The sequence below is a fragment of the Pecten maximus genome, chromosome 17, assembly GCF_902652985.1.
Source record: "Pecten maximus chromosome 17, xPecMax1.1, whole genome shotgun sequence".
Classification (NCBI taxonomy): domain Eukaryota; kingdom Metazoa; phylum Mollusca; class Bivalvia; order Pectinida; family Pectinidae; genus Pecten; species Pecten maximus.
This window is the reverse complement of record NC_047031.1, coordinates 15,270,385-15,286,984: the sequence shown is the minus strand read 5'-3', so window position 1 is coordinate 15,286,984 and position 16,600 is coordinate 15,270,385. Positions and strand designations below refer to the sequence as shown.

At 35.2% G+C, this 16,600-nt stretch overlaps 2 protein-coding genes and 1 long non-coding RNA gene across 3 annotated transcripts; all 3 read right to left on the bottom strand.

The window, feature by feature from the left end:
- Positions 1 to 1,345: 1,345 nt before the first annotated feature.
- LOC117315151 lies at positions 1,346 to 2,929 on the bottom strand. Its single transcript, XM_033869295.1, has one exon. It carries the CDS (start codon positions 2,927 to 2,929, stop codon positions 1,346 to 1,348), a length of 1,584 nt encoding a protein of 527 aa, XP_033725186.1.
- Positions 2,930 to 4,889: 1,960 nt separating this feature from the next.
- LOC117315572 lies at positions 4,890 to 10,130 on the bottom strand. Its single transcript, XR_004529721.1, has 2 exons — positions 10,083 to 10,130; positions 4,890 to 6,919 (listed from the first exon to the last, which is right to left on the bottom strand). It is a non-coding gene; the product is annotated as an uncharacterized LOC117315572 (long non-coding RNA).
- Positions 10,131 to 10,285: 155 nt separating this feature from the next.
- LOC117315570 (inositol hexakisphosphate and diphosphoinositol-pentakisphosphate kinase 1-like) lies at positions 10,286 to 13,010 on the bottom strand. Its single transcript, XM_033869815.1, has 2 exons — positions 12,333 to 13,010; positions 10,286 to 11,967 (listed from the first exon to the last, which is right to left on the bottom strand). The coding sequence occupies exons 1-2, from the start codon at positions 12,505 to 12,507 to the stop codon at positions 11,369 to 11,371; spliced, it is 774 nt and encodes a 257-aa protein (XP_033725706.1). The 5' UTR covers positions 12,508 to 13,010; the 3' UTR covers positions 10,286 to 11,368.
- Between the last annotated feature and the right edge of the window lie 3,590 nt (positions 13,011 to 16,600).

Below are 16,600 nucleotides of genomic sequence, written 5' to 3'. Positions count from 1 at the left end.
CTTGAAGAGTTACAGTAAACTATCTGTGAACTTCTGATATAAACCCATTACCAAAATTGCAACAAAATTAAGTTTTTTTTAACTATTCCTCTGTGTGTAGGTAGAAGTGATTTCACACTCTATGTCACAAGACAGTAACAAAGTTTGAATATTAAATGTGATAATTATAATGTGTCTTATAAAAGTGAGGCCTGTTGAATTTTGAGACAGGCAATTTTTAGCTCACCTGGACCGAAGGTCCGGTGAGCTTATGTCATGGCGCAGCGTCCGTCGTCCGTCCGTCCGTCGTCCGTCAACATTTGCTTCAAATCGCTACTAGTCAAAAAGTTTGTATTGGATTTTGACCAAATTTGGCCAGAAACATCCTTGGCAGAATGGGAACAGATTTTGCATAAATGGTGACTCTGACTCCCGAGGGGCCAAAGGGGCGAGGCCCAATAGGGGAAATAGAGGTAATTCCTGTAAATCGCTACTAGTCATAAAGTTATGAATGGATTTTAACCCAATTTGGTCAGAGACATCCTTGGGGGAAGGGAAAAGATTTTGCATAAATGGTGGCTCTGACCTCGGAAGGGCCAAAGGGATGGAGCCCAATAGGTGAAATAGAGGTAATGCCTTTAAATCGCTACTTGCCATAAAGTTATGAATGGATTTGAACCTAACTTGGTCAGGAACATCCTTGGGGGAAGGGGAACAGATTTTGCATAAATGAAGATTATGACCCCCAAGGGGCCAGAGGGGCGTGGTCAAATATTGGAAATGGAGATAATTTCGTTAAATCGTTACTAGTAATGAAGTTATTGATGGATTTGAACCCAATTTTGTTAGGAACATACTTTGTCCATTGGGAACAGATCTTGCATGAACGGTGCCACTGACATTTCAGGGTCCAGAGGGGCGAGGCCCAATAGGGGAAATAGAGGTAATTTCTTTAAATCGCTACTAGTAATAAAGTTACGGATGGATTTTAACATAATTTGGTCAGAAACGTCCTTGGTTGAAGGGGAATAGATGTTGCATAACAGGTGACCCTGACTCCCAAGGGGCCAGAAGGGTTGGGCTCAATAGTGGAAATAGTGGTCATTTCTTTTAATCGCTAATAGTCATGAAGTTATGAATATATTATGGTCAGAAACATCCTTGGGAGTAGGTTTATTATAGCAATCACACAAGCTGTACTGTAACAGTTAATAGCTATTACATACTTCTGTAAGGTAGCAGTTTTATCACATATATCACACATCACTATATTGTAGTATTTTCATAACACATCACACGCCACTGTACTGTGATAGTTTTATCACGTCTATAACATATCACTGTGTCGTTGTAGTTTTTGTATAGCTCAAATACTGCTGTACTGTAGTAGTTGTACATTTCTTCCAAATACTGTCCAAAGGACATCGTTCCTGTCTACATCTACAACCCACATACAGCACGTGTCTGTGTGGATGATCCTGAGGAACTCACCACCTCCACTAAGGAGTAGGATCCTATAGTTGTCCTTGTCACCTACGATGAGGTTCCCCACACTATCATACACCAGACTTCGGGGGTTAAATGGTTCACCACCTGTGTGCTGTGTTTGTTTATATGTACTGGGGATGTCACCTCCATATACAAATAGTTTCTTGAAATCAGTATCCCCGACAACCACATGTCGGTTTCCATCACCACCATCACTTGTTTTACTGAAATCAATCACAGCGACATTGTGAGTGACAGGACACTCTGTGATCCAGGATGGGGTACACACTAATGGCTTCCCACTTCCCGTAGCGCTTGTAGTGAGCACCATCTGACCTTGTGTGGTAAATTTAGAGATGTGTTTGGTCATGCCCACAATGACATGGTTTCTGGCTGTAACAGTTATACATCTAGGTTCCTCCTTGGTTCTGAATCTGATTTTTAGTTGTCCTGATATCAGCTCCATGATGTTGTTTTGTGCGTCACAGACCCAAAGTCTTAATGTTTTTGGTGACAGACTGATGTCTCGAATCACAGCCCTATGTATGACCTTCTGTATAACTGTTCCTTTCCTGTCTAGGAGAGTAAGTGTGCTATTGAAGTAATAACTGGTCCAGGCCTGGTCATCCGTGATGGGGCATATAGATGAAATGCGACATGGAGACTCCCATTCATCCACTTTGATCGCTGACTGTTTAAGTGTCTTCCTTATCACTGCTTGCTTTCCTTTATTTCCTTTATCTTCGGGACATTTCTGTTGTTGAGAGGATTGTCTCCGAACATCAAAAGCTGGGACTGATCGAGTTAATGTTTTACCTTGACCCGAAGTGGTCACTTTCCCTATGGCTTGTTCCAGTAGACCTCGTGGATTTTTGTTTGGGGTGAAGCTGGCTGTACCCAGAACAGGTTTTACAGGGAAATGTATTTGGGAATCTATTTCACATCCTGTGTCGAAGATTTCTATGTGAGAACCACGCTGAAGGGCTGTCTTACATTCCTGTATTTGTTGTTTGAGTTGTTTGTCGTACATCTCCAGGTCATGTTTGTATTTCTGTATGAGTTTGGTATTGTCTTCTTTCATTTTCTGATAAACAGAGAGGCTCTCGGCTGTGAGCTTGTCAAGGTCTTGTTTTAATTTGTCTGTTTGTATCTTCAACTGACGTGACAGTTTCTCAAACCTGCTGTCATTGTCTTTGACGAGAGTGTCCGTAGAGGCGATGCATTTCCCGATTCGCACCAGGTCATTTTTTTCTGTCCTGTCGATAAAGTTTTTAATGTCTTGTTTCTTCTGAGAAGTAATTTCACTGAGCTCACAAACTGGATGAATTTTGTGAATAGAGGAAAGGCATTTCAGACAAACCAGTTCTTGACATTTTTCACAATACAATTGAAGAAGTCTTTCCTTGTGATAAATACAGTTTGTCTGACCTTTCATACGGAAAGATATTATTGGTGTTGCCATTTTGATGACAGTTGATATGTTGGAGTCCTTAAGATGTTTCTCTATGTCAAATCAATTGATTTTGAGTTTTGTTTTTGTTGAGGTCCTTAAGATATGTTTTTTTCATGTCAAATCAATTGATTTTGAGTTTTGGTTCATGTCAGAGAATAATATTTTAAAAACCACCAAGTATCCCATATAGTTGTAACGTTTATAGTAAATCTTGGTTTTACTGTCTCGTCCAGTTGTATATTGTTTATATTAAACAGTAATTTAACAACACAAAAGAATAACTACCTCATGATGCCACAGCCTTACTGTAATGATCCAAGTTGTCCATCCCAGATATAAGAACGTTCATTGATATTTTCTGTATTTCTGCATCTTCAGAATTCGGTCATACTGTAATTTCTTTCTTGTCATGTTGATAAATCAGTGCTTTTCTGGCTGACGATATCCAGTTCTGATAAAAATTTCAAGCAGCTCACTAACGCTTGTAACACTTGGAGTATCTTCGCCCATTCAAATCTGGACATATTCAGACGATAACTTCCCAGTTATGTGAGATAAACAGACATTCGATTGTAAAGATAGATTGTGTTGTTGACAATTGTGGGTCATGATTACGAACAGTGGTGTTTAAAGTCATATGATCGACGTTATTCACGTGAAAAATGAATGTCCAGTGTGAGTTGAATAAATGAATTAAAGGATATCTTTTGTTTTAAATAGTGTAACTGTGGTGATGTAGATGATTACATACAGCAATATATAATTCTTATCTACCAATTGTTAAAACACAACAAAAAGCCTATGGGGCCTGTATCGCTCACCTGGTTGGATTAGACCAAATGTCAAAATAATGTTCATGTTCAATTCGTTTTATTTGTAAATTTCAAGCAATGCTATACTATTATATGGTTATAATAAGGGGATCCCAACTGCTTTAAAGATTAATGAAGTCCAGATTCTTTAAGGTCTAAAAGACATCAAGAATTGTTTTTAGAACATGCATTCATCACTTTATGACAAGTAGCCATTTACAGAAATTACCTCTCTTTCCCCTATTGGGGCCCGCCCGTTTGGCCCCTTTGGGGTCAGAGTCACCATTTATGCAAAATCTGATCCCCTTTCCCCAATGATGTTTCTGACCAAATTGGTTTCAAATACATTCATTACTTTATGACTTGTAGCGATTTAAAGGAATTACCTCTAGTTCCCTTATTGGACCCCGCCCCTTTGGCCCCTCAGGGGCCAGAGTCACCATTTATGCAAAATCTGTTCCCCTTCCCCAAGCATGTTTCTGACCAAATTGGGTTCAAATCCATTCATAACGTTATGACTAGTAGCGATTTAAAGAAATGACCTCTATTTCCCCTATTTGACCCTGCCCCTCTGGCCCCTTGGGGGTCAGAATCATCATTAATGCAAATTCTGTTCCTCTTCACTCAAGGATCTTTCTGACCAAATTTGGTTAAAATCCACTGAGTATGAATGACAAGTACTGATATAAAGCAAATGTTGACGGACGGAATAAGCTCACCAGACCTTAGGTCCAGGTGAGCTAAAAATCATATTTACGACGTAAAACTCAATGTATAAGGGGACTTTCTATGTATTTTATAATATATAGTTTTATTGCATTTTTGCCAGTGAAATAGTCACGGGGAAAATTCAGGCTTTCTTTATCTCATTGTCAAATCTACTCAATGCTTCGGTCGTACACACCTTTCATATCAGTCTGCTTTAGATCCGTCGATAAATGTAGAATTGAGAACTTTAAGAGGACAAGAATTACATCCAAGGGCAGTAACTCCCATAAATCATTTGAGTGTGCTAGTTTCGATTCTTCCATTTATACATGTAGTTGGTTAAAATCTATCGACAAATTTAGAATTAAGGGTAACATACCGACAAATAGCCAATGACATTTCTCTGTCCTCGCGACACTCAGGCAAACAAAAATAACATAACCAGGTTCCATTACAATCAGTGTTAATGTATCACATTTTTATTAAAACAAATCACCTTTTTATCAGTAGACAAACAGGAACAACATAAACTCACAAACAAGAACAAATTATGTTAACAACGTTTACGTCGAGAGATTCCTTCCCAAAATTAACCATATGCTATTCATTGTGAAATAATCATGAATACTAAAACTACCAGACCAAAAATGCATAAAATAACATACATGTATAATTGATTTTAACAGACAAGTCCTAAACAAAGGATCTAAAATGAGTTTTCATTTCATACAGATTATTTATGAAAGGAGTCGAAGATGTTTTGAATCAAAATTGTGTGATCAACTTAAGATCTCAAATTAAATGAACATGCAAAAAAATCAAATATTTGTTTTGTTTTGACAGATTTGGCCGTTTTCGACTCCTGACACGAAGAAAACCTATGACAATGACGACTGCTTGTTCACCATTGTTAAAGTCTACATTTAAATAAAAAAGACTTTCATAAGTCCAGTAAGAAATGGAAACTCCTGTATCTCTGTGTATTTGTATTGTAACCATACAGGACAACTGAATCATTCCTATACTGTTAACTTTATCACCGTGTCAACCTTTACTCATTTTCCGGTAAGCGCTTCCTCAGCATACCAACACTTACACTCATTTCCCGGTCAACACGTTCTCAACGTATAAAAAAATACGTCTTGATGAGCATACCAACACTTACACTCATTTCCCGGTCAACACGTTCTCAACGTATAAAAAAATACGTCTTGATACCTCAGTAAATACATACATCAAATACATACCACATCTCTGTAACTTTTGACATTCATTATGATATATAGATAATCTAGAGAATATATGTTTATGATGTGATATACCGACCAGAAAATATATCTGTTCTTGTTCCTGAATGAACGCTTACATACAACGTAACACAAAATAATCAACTTACACGTACAATGTAACACACACAATCATATCAATACTCCATATCTATAACTTACACGTACAATGTAACACATACTATGTAACACGTACCATGTAACACATACAATCATATCAGAATACTTCATATCTCTATAACTTACATGTACAATGTAACACACACAAACATATCACAATACTCCATATCTCTATATCTTACACGTACAATGTAACACATAGTCATATCAGAATACTCCATATCTCTATAACTTACACGTACAATGTAACACACACAATCATATCAGAATACTTCATATCTCTATAACTTACACATACAATGTAACACATAGTCATATCAGAATACTCCATATCTCTATAACTTACACGTACAATGTAACACATTGTCATATCAATACTCCATATCTCTATAACTTACACGTACAATGTAACACATAGTCATATCAGAATACTCCATATCTCTATAACTTACACTTACAATGTAACACATACAGTCATATCACAATACTCCATATCTCTATAACTTACACGTACAATGTAACACATAGTCATATCAGAATACTCCATATCTCTATATCTTACACGTACAATGTAACACATAGTCATATCACAATACTCCATATCTCTATAACTTACACGTACAATGTAACACATAGTCATATCACAATACTCCATATCTCTATAACTTACACGTACAATGTAACACATAGTCATATCACAATACTCCATATCTCTATAACTTACACGTACAATGTAACACACAATCATATCACAATACTCCATATCTCTATAACTAACACGTAAACTGTAACATATAGTCATATCAATACTCTATATCTCTATAACTTACACGTACAATGTAACACACACAATCATATCACAATACTCCATATCTCTATAACTTACACGTACCATGTAACACATACAATCATTTCAGAATACTCCATATCTCTTTAACTTTCAATTAAGTCCAATTGTTAAATATATACATTAATGGCATTTCACTTGTATTTCGTGGCAACAAAAACAAATCAAGTGAAACATTAACAAGAGACCTATAAAATAAATCACACAATAATAAAATACTTTATATCTATAACTTACACGTACAATGTAACACACACAATCATATCACAATACTCCATATCTCTATAACTTACACGTACCATGTAACACATACAATCATTTCAGAATACTCCATATCTCTTTAACTTTCAATTAAGTCCAATTGTTAAATATATACATAATTGGCATTTCACTTGTATTTCGTGGCAACAAAAACAAATCAAGTTAAACATTAACAAGAGACCTATAAAATAAATCACAATAATAAAATACTTTATATCTCAACAACTCACAGTTGTCATACTAGAATACTTCACATCTCCACAACTCACACAGTTATCATACTAGAATACTTCACATCTCCACAACTCACACAGTTATCATACTAGAATACTTCACATCTCAATAACTCACACAGTTATCATACTAGAATACTCCATATCTCCACAACTCACACAGTTATCATACTAGAATACTTCACATCTCCACAACTCACACAGTTATCATACTAGAATACTTCATATCTCCACAACTCACACAGTTATCATACTAGAATACTTCATATCTCCACAACTCACACAGTTATCATACTAGATTACTTCACATCTCCACAACTCATACAGTTACCATACTAGAATACTTCACATCTCCACAACTCACACAGTTATCATACTAGAATACTTCACATCTCCACAACTCAGTTATCATACTAGAATACTTCATATCTCCACAACTCACAGTTACCATACTAGAATACTTCACATCTCCACAACTCACAGTTACCATACTAGAATACTTCACATCTCCACAACTCACACAGTTATCATACTAGAATACTTCACATCTCCACAACTCACACAGTTATCATACTAGAATACTCCATATCTCCACAACTCACACAGTTATCATACTAGAATACTTCATATCTCCACAACTCACACAGTTACCATACTAGAATACCTCACATCTCCACAACTCACACAATTATCATACTAGAATACTTCATATCTCCACAACTCACACAGTTACCATACTAGAATACTTCACATCTCCACAACTCACACAATTATCATACTAGAATACTTCACATCTCCACAACTCACACAATTATCATACTAGAATACTTCACATCTCCACAACTCACACAATTATCATACTAGAATACTTCATATCTCCACAACTCACACAGTTACCATACTAGAATACTTCACATCTCCACAACTCACACAATTATCATCCTAGAATACTTCACATCTCCACAACTCACACAATTATCATACTAGAATACTTCATATCTCCACAACTCACACAGTTACCATACTAGAATACTTCACATCTCCACAACTCACAGTTATCATACTAGAATACTTCACATCTCCACAACTCACACAATTATCATACTAGAATACTTCATATCCCCACAACTCACACAGTTACCATACTAGAATACTTCACATCTCCACAACTCACACAATTATCATACTAGAATACTTCACATCTCCACAACTCACACAGTTATCATACTAGAATACTTCACATCTCCACAACTCACAGTTATCATACTAGAATACTTCACATCTCCACAACTCACACAGTTATCATACTAGAATACTTCATATCTCCACAACTCATACAGTTATCATACTAGAATACTGCACATCTCCACAACTCACAGTTACCATACTAGAATATTTCACATCTCAACAACTCACACAGTTATCATACTAGAATACTGCACATCTCCACAACTCACAGTTATCATACTAGAATATTTCACATCTCAACAACTCACACAGTTATCATACTAGAATACTGCACATCTCCACAACTCACAGTTATCATACTAGAATACTTCATATCTCCACAACTCACACAGTTATCATACTAGAATACTTCATATCTCCACAACTCACACAATTATCATACTAGAATATTTCACATCTCAACAACTCACAGTTATCATACTAGAATACTTCATATCTCCACAACTCACACAGTTATCATACTAGAATAATTCACATCTCCACAACTCACACAGTTATCATACTAGAATACTTCATATCTCCACAACTCACACAATTATCATACTAAAATACTTCGCATCTCAACAACTCACAGTTATCATACTAGAATACTTCATATCTCCACAACTCACACAATTATACTAGAATACTTCACATCTCAAAAACTCACACAGTTATCATACTAGAATACTTCATATCTCCACAACTCACACAATTATCATACTAGAATACTTCGCATCTCAACAACTCAGTTATCATACTAGAATACTTCATATCTCCACAACTCACACAATTATCATACTAGAATATTTCGCATCTCAACAACTCACACAGTTATCATACTAGAATACTTCACATCTCAAAAACTCACAGTTATCATACTAGAATACTTCACATCTCCACAACTCACACAGTTATCATACTAGAATACTTCATATCTCCACAACTCACAGTTACCATACTAGAATACTTCACATCTCCACAACTCACACAGTTATCATACTAGAATACTTCATATCTCCACAACTCACACAGTTATCATACTAGAATACTTCACATCTCCACAACTCACACAGTTATCATACTAGAATACTTCACATCTCCACAACTCACACAATTATCATACTAGAATACTTCACATCTCAACAACTCACAGTTGTCATACTAGAATACTTCACATCTCCACAACTCACACAGTTATCATACTAGAATACTTCATATCTCCACAACTCACAGTTACCATACTAGAATACTTCATATCTCCACAACTCACACAGTTACCATACTAGAATACTTCATATCTCCACAACTCACACAGTTACCATACTAGAATACTTCATATCTCCACAACTCACACAGTTATCATACTAGAATACTGCACATCTCCACAACTCACACAATTATCATACTAGAATACTTCACATCTCAACAACTCACACAATTATCATACTAGAATACTTCACATCTAAACAACTCACACAATTATCATACTAGAATACTCCATATCTCCACAACTCACACAGTTATCATACTAGAATACTTCACATCTCAACAACTCACACAATTATCATACTAGAATACTCCATATCTCCACAACTCACACAGTTATCATACTAGAATACTTCATATCTCCACAACTCACATAATTATCATACTAGAATACTTCACATCTCAACAACTCACACAGTTATCATACTAGAATACTTCACATCTCCACAACTCACACAGTTATCATACTAGAATACTTCACATCTCCACAACTCACACAGTTATCATACTAGAATACTTCGCATCTCAACAACTCACACAGTTATCATACTAGAATACTTCACATCTCCACAACTCACACAGTTATCATACTAGAATACTTCACATCTCCACAACTCACACAATTATCATACTAGAATACTTCACATCTCCACAACTCACAGTTATCATACTAGAATACTTCACATCTCCACAACTCACACAGTTATCATACTAGAATACTTCATATCTCCACAACTCACATAATTATCATAATAAAATAATTAACATCTCAACATCTTGTACATTAATCATATTTGAATACTTCACACTTAAAAACTTGTACAATCATCATAATAGAATATGTCACATCCCAACAACCGAGTCCAATACATGTATAATTAGATGTAAAAAGTTAAAAGTCTAACACAATTAAGTCCTACAGGGAAAAATTGTGTGTGACTTTTACAGTAATAGAAAAGGTAAATGCCATGAGAATTATAACATAGGAAAAAGTCATTATTTATAATTATATATATTTATATACCATGAGAGTTACTATATAGAAAAGTCATTATTTATAATTATATATATTTATATACCATGAGAATTACAACATAGGAAAAAGATATTACCCGGTATTTATAATTGTATATTTATATATACCATGAGAGTTACTATATATAGGAAAGGGAATTATTATTTATAATTTTACATATATACCATGAGAGTTCCTACATAAGTATTATTATTGATAATTATATATATACCATGAGAGTTAATACATAGGAAAAGGTATTACTGATATTCATCTATTAGTGTATAGTGTTTCTATGTCGCTATCTTTAACAGTATCATAGCTGTGCAAAAGCACACAAAAATAAATCCATAAATGATGCTCCATTCAGCATCCAACGAGAACACGTTTTGTGGGTATTCAGCGACAGGAATAACTTATCATACTGCGATGCGCTACAACTTATTCCAACTTTGTTTAACTTTCACCAGAACCTAAAAATCGACAGATTCCCATGCAGTGAAGTTACATCACCACTTACGATGACATAGGCAGTGACAATATATTTTTTTTATGTTGATAATCAGATATATTTCATATTAGAGATAAATCTTTCGATTAAACTGTGGTGGCGGTCAACACCAACATATCAAACCAATTAAAAACGTTTTCATGAATAACTGAGATTCCGCTATTTGCAACAATGATGCTGTTCATCACTTACAGTATCTATTACAAATTTATCATTTTTTGACTTTTTCGTTTTTTCGATTTCTTTGTCATTTTTATCGTAATCAGTTCCGCCTGAGCACTCAGTATTACTTCTTTCTTCGTGTGATGTCACTTCCTGTTCCATATTGATCTGTTTTGATTTTGTATCTGATCCCATTCCTGATTTTTGTGTATCAGAACTAACCCAGTCTGGCTGACAGTTTGTTTTAGAAACGGCGACTTCTGCTTGGTCACTTTTTTCAGACTTAACTGGAAGTGTTCCGTTCTCTGTCTGACTGACCTTGAATCTATTTCCAGTGTATTCACACGATTTAGCCACATCAGTGTCTGCGACCACCGGACAGGTCTTACCAAAATTGTCGGTTTTATTTTCAGTCAACTCATTTGATTGGCTGGAATCAGTTTCTGATTGTCCTGTCAGCATTTCTGATTGACCAGAATCTATCTCTTTGATATAGAGACGAAGCTGACTGACGAGGTCGACTGGTGTTGATCCTGATGTTGGTGATGAAGGACCAGCGCTGGAGTTACTCGAGGAAGGCAGGCTGATACCTGTACCTAGAGAAAACAGAACAAGCTCACTCATAAGTATAAACTTTGTAGATATTTTTCATAGATAAATAACAATATGAATTCAGGTTAATCGATCTACTATGCACTAGGGAAACGTTTTGTCAGATGACCGTACTAATATTTTACCTCGGTTTCTACTGTACTGTGACTACAAAAAGTAAAATACCATGTCAGTAATACAATACGCAAGTTATTCTTAGTAAACATATTAGTAGTCCTATATTTTTTGCTAGATAAATGGGAATAATTTTGAAATAAAAGAAAAAACATCTCCAAACCTTCATAACTAACCATATGTGTTTCATCCATTCAGGTCACTAGGAAGGAATGAGAAATTATATGATACAAACCTTTGATAAAAGTGGGTGGTCTTGGCGAGACGACAGGTGTGGTTGATGACGACCCATAGGGCGGGGAGGACACTGCGGTAAACTTGGTAGTGGTGACTCGCCCGAAGAATAAATCCATATCTCTCATCGTTAGTTTGTTGTGTAGGGTTTCCAGGGGACGTAATGACGGCACCATGTTGAAACCTCCGAATGCTACATAACCCAGAAGAGTGAATATAAGGTAACATAAAATTCATACCTGCATGTCTTGTGAATTTATAAGAAGAGATTTCACTTGTCTAAAATTTTCAAGGCAAAGAATATTTCACCTTAACAGCATATAATAACACTTGTTTATAATGAATTCCAGAGAGGGGATAGTTTGCTATATCAGGATTTTTTATAGACTTTCAAAATATATTAGGATGAGCCAAATTTCAGAATTTTAATTCAATTCATAATAAGCAGAAAATTGTACTAAGCCTGTTCGTTTTTGAAAGTTTTACTGCATTACAAACTATTTTTTGGGCTGATTGAATATTTAAAATAAAGAAGTCAAAGAAGTTTTACTGATAAATTACATGTCTAATGTCTCTTCAAACTCTCTAACATTAATGAATTACTACTGGGCCAAGTTGTTCAAAAGGTGATTAGGCTAATCACAGTTTAACAACAATTCTAATATCCTGATAAAATCATTTCTGATAAAACTGACAAAAATTATATGAAACTATAACACTCGCCAGTTTCTTCCTTTTTTACCATTTTAAAGAGTAGTAACACTCAGGTTTTGAAGTAAAGGAGGAATGAGATTTGCATTAATCAAGTGATTAAGCTAATCGTCTTTTGAACAACTGGGCCCTGGTTATGCGATAATGTAGATCTACATGTTGCTCATTTACTGATCATTAATTTTCAAAACAAACTACACAGAAATTACCAAAGCAATAATAGTTCATCAACAAATAATGCTTTCTACGAAGCCTATGTCTAAAACGCTGAGACAATTATGGCAGTTTACCATAACATAAAACATCCAGTAACACTTCTGTTATTTTCCAACAGTATAATTTTAAATTTAAAAACATATTTGCAAACACAGGACACACATAATGGTACAGTAGATGAAATTGACCAATCAAAAAGCTTGATATCAAAACATACAATTACACCTGTGCTTTTTCAGTATCTATCAATGAATGTGCACCACGTGCTTGGCAGACACCAAACCATTTACCATGCACATATCTTGTTATCACTCAATATATTATATACCTAAAGGAATATGACTATAAAATCTTCACATAAAAGTTTTCTTCTGCTGAATTCTGACAGACGAACATGTACATTAAGAGGTGCAGCAATATACAAATGTACTCCCACAAGATGTGTGTAAATTCTTAATTTGATGTGTCCAAAGTAATGAGGTTTGACTCATGAGTTATAAAACAAAGGGGCACGGTATTGTGATTTTAACTGCTAATTTCAATTTGATTAAAATGAATGTCATTTTTGTTTTTGAAAAATCATCATAATCAGCTTTAAACAGTAGCTTAACCCCCCCCACCCCCCCCCCCCCCCCCCCCCTCCAAATACTTGTCATGCTTTACAGAAACTTCAATAAGTTTAATCTTTATTCAAAATATCACTAAAATATGTATATTCAGGTAAACTGATTAGAAATAAGTGTCATATTAATTTACGATAGCGCTGAAATGCATATATTTATCTAAACTGCAATAAGCGTAATCTTAATCTAAAAACGTGAATTTATGGAGTCACTGCTCATTATGGTAATCATTATTTACAGAACTGCTAAAATAACAGCACCGTTATAATAGGTACAAACAACTGGACATGTAGTGTCATGTGAAATTTCGGAGACTAACTAAAAACGGTAAAAAACATGCAAAAAAGTGTGATTTAACAAACGAAAACAAAAACAAGCATAATACATGCTATGATAAGGAATTACAAGCAGAAAAATGTTTCCACAGAAAGTTAACATTGGTACACAATCACGGAACTCCTTCTCTGATTTGTCTCACCAACTCTGTTCTTGATATCCGAGTCTTACCCGGTAACATCCTTTTATCACCCTCACAATGCTTCATAAAGAAGGCTTAAACTTGATAGAGTGTTTGACAAGTTAAACTAAATGTACCTATTTTACACACATATTTAATACTGATGAACTGGTGAAATAAGTCTATCACCTACACATGGCTTCACGTAAGAAAGCTTAAACTTGATATAGTGTTTGAGTAGTTGAACTTAATTTACTACTTCAACAAGACGAAAGAGCAGTTCATAATGATTTGCTTTTTGTTTACTTTCAAACACTTTTTAGTAAGAATTTACAAATATTCAGTTTGATCACCAGTGTAACATCAAACTTAATCTAATGTCTTCTTGGTTTTTTTGACGATGGTCGACGTCTCTCATGTTATACAATAAAAGCTGGGTAAAAAATCCAGGACTTCAGCTGACCACAGATTTTCAATGCAATGAGGTGCCTTGTGACCGGCTACTGACCTAACCAGGTCCAAAATATTCATTCATTCAACAACACCTTTGAACCCCTCAGGACATACACAACATCATATACAATCTAACATTGGTGTCGTCGACCAAGCCATAACACACACAAGACATTGTATACCACTGAACATTGGAAGGGATCAACCAAGGACACACATCGGTATCTTCTTTGGTGTCAAAAGGAATGTATCATCCGTGATGTTTTAGCATCAACATGGCTAATTTCTCACTTGATAACAGCCACTTCAATGGGGATTAACCTCTCACTTGTTAATAGCAAGGTTAATAAGGATTGACCTCTCACTTGATTAGAGACAGGTCAATGGCAATCAATCTCTAACTTGATAACAGACCGTCAACGGAGATCAACCTCTCACTTAATTACAGACAGATTGATGGGAATAAAACTCTCACTTGATTACAGACAGATCAATGCCGATCAATCTCTCACTTGATTAGACAGGTTAACAGGGATCAAACTCTCACTTGATCAAAGCAAGGACAATGAGGATTGAACTCTCACTTGATTACAGGCAGATCTACCTCTCGCTTATAAATTACAGACAGGTCAATGTGGATCGGCCTCTCACTCAATTACACACAGGTATATGGGGATCGACCTCTCACTTATTTACAGACAGATCAATGGCGATCGACCCACTGGATCCACTTTTCGCGAAGCTAGCAAGTTCCTAAAAACTTCTTATTGTAGCACGCATTATTTTAAGCATAAATATCCCCAAATCAACACTCTCATGTCAAGTTGTTTTACTAAAAAGCGTCCAACACTAGCAAAGTTTGCCTCTAAGAATTATTCAAATAACATTGTAGCATAACTGAAAAACATGTACATCAAACAAAATATCATTTCACACTGGACTTCAGAAAAATTCAATTAGTAATGGCATTACTTTTGTTTGCATTAAGAAACACAATCCAGACATGTTGAAGCCCCTATGTTTGTCTGTCAAAATGACAATATATGGAAATGTATTCTATGTAGACCAGGTAGGTGGTCCCAGTTGGTTGTTTTTATACATGTTAACTCATACATGCTGAGAGATTCTCAAGATCCTAAATAAAATGCTGACATTTCCGCCTTGAAGTGTTCATATCAAAATTTCAGGTACTTGAGTTAAATAGTTTTTAAATTATGAATAATTTTATAAGCAACATTTACCAAGTTTCAAAAATGTGATGTCATGAAAACGAGAATGAATTCTGGCATGTCACTGTATATTCTAAAATCATGACAATCACATCTGTTAAATTCATAAAAAATCTAACTTCAAAGGGGTTTTTTTCTCAAAAATATTAATGAATATCTTTCTTTTTTGTTACTGTATCATTTATGTTTGGAATGGCAATTGATCTGAATCTAAAATTATTTACAATCTAATACGAATGTTATCATAGTGTTCAAGATAAAGTCAACAACACAAGAGAATGACAGTTTTGCCAGGTAAGAGAGATGTTCATACCAAAAAAAGGGGGAAATATCAACACAAAACAGATATAATCCATCAGTTCATTAGATTCAATACAGTGAACTGATAAGATTAATATACAATCCATAAAACAATAGGCCCAGAGGTCCTGTAATGCTATGCTCTATCAATTAAACTATTGTAGCAAGAGGCCCAGAGGTTCTGTATTGCTCAGCTATATATCATTTCAGCTAGGATAACAAAGCCCGGGATCAGTATTTATGCTATGAATCCCGGTCTGTTTCAACGGTATATATTATA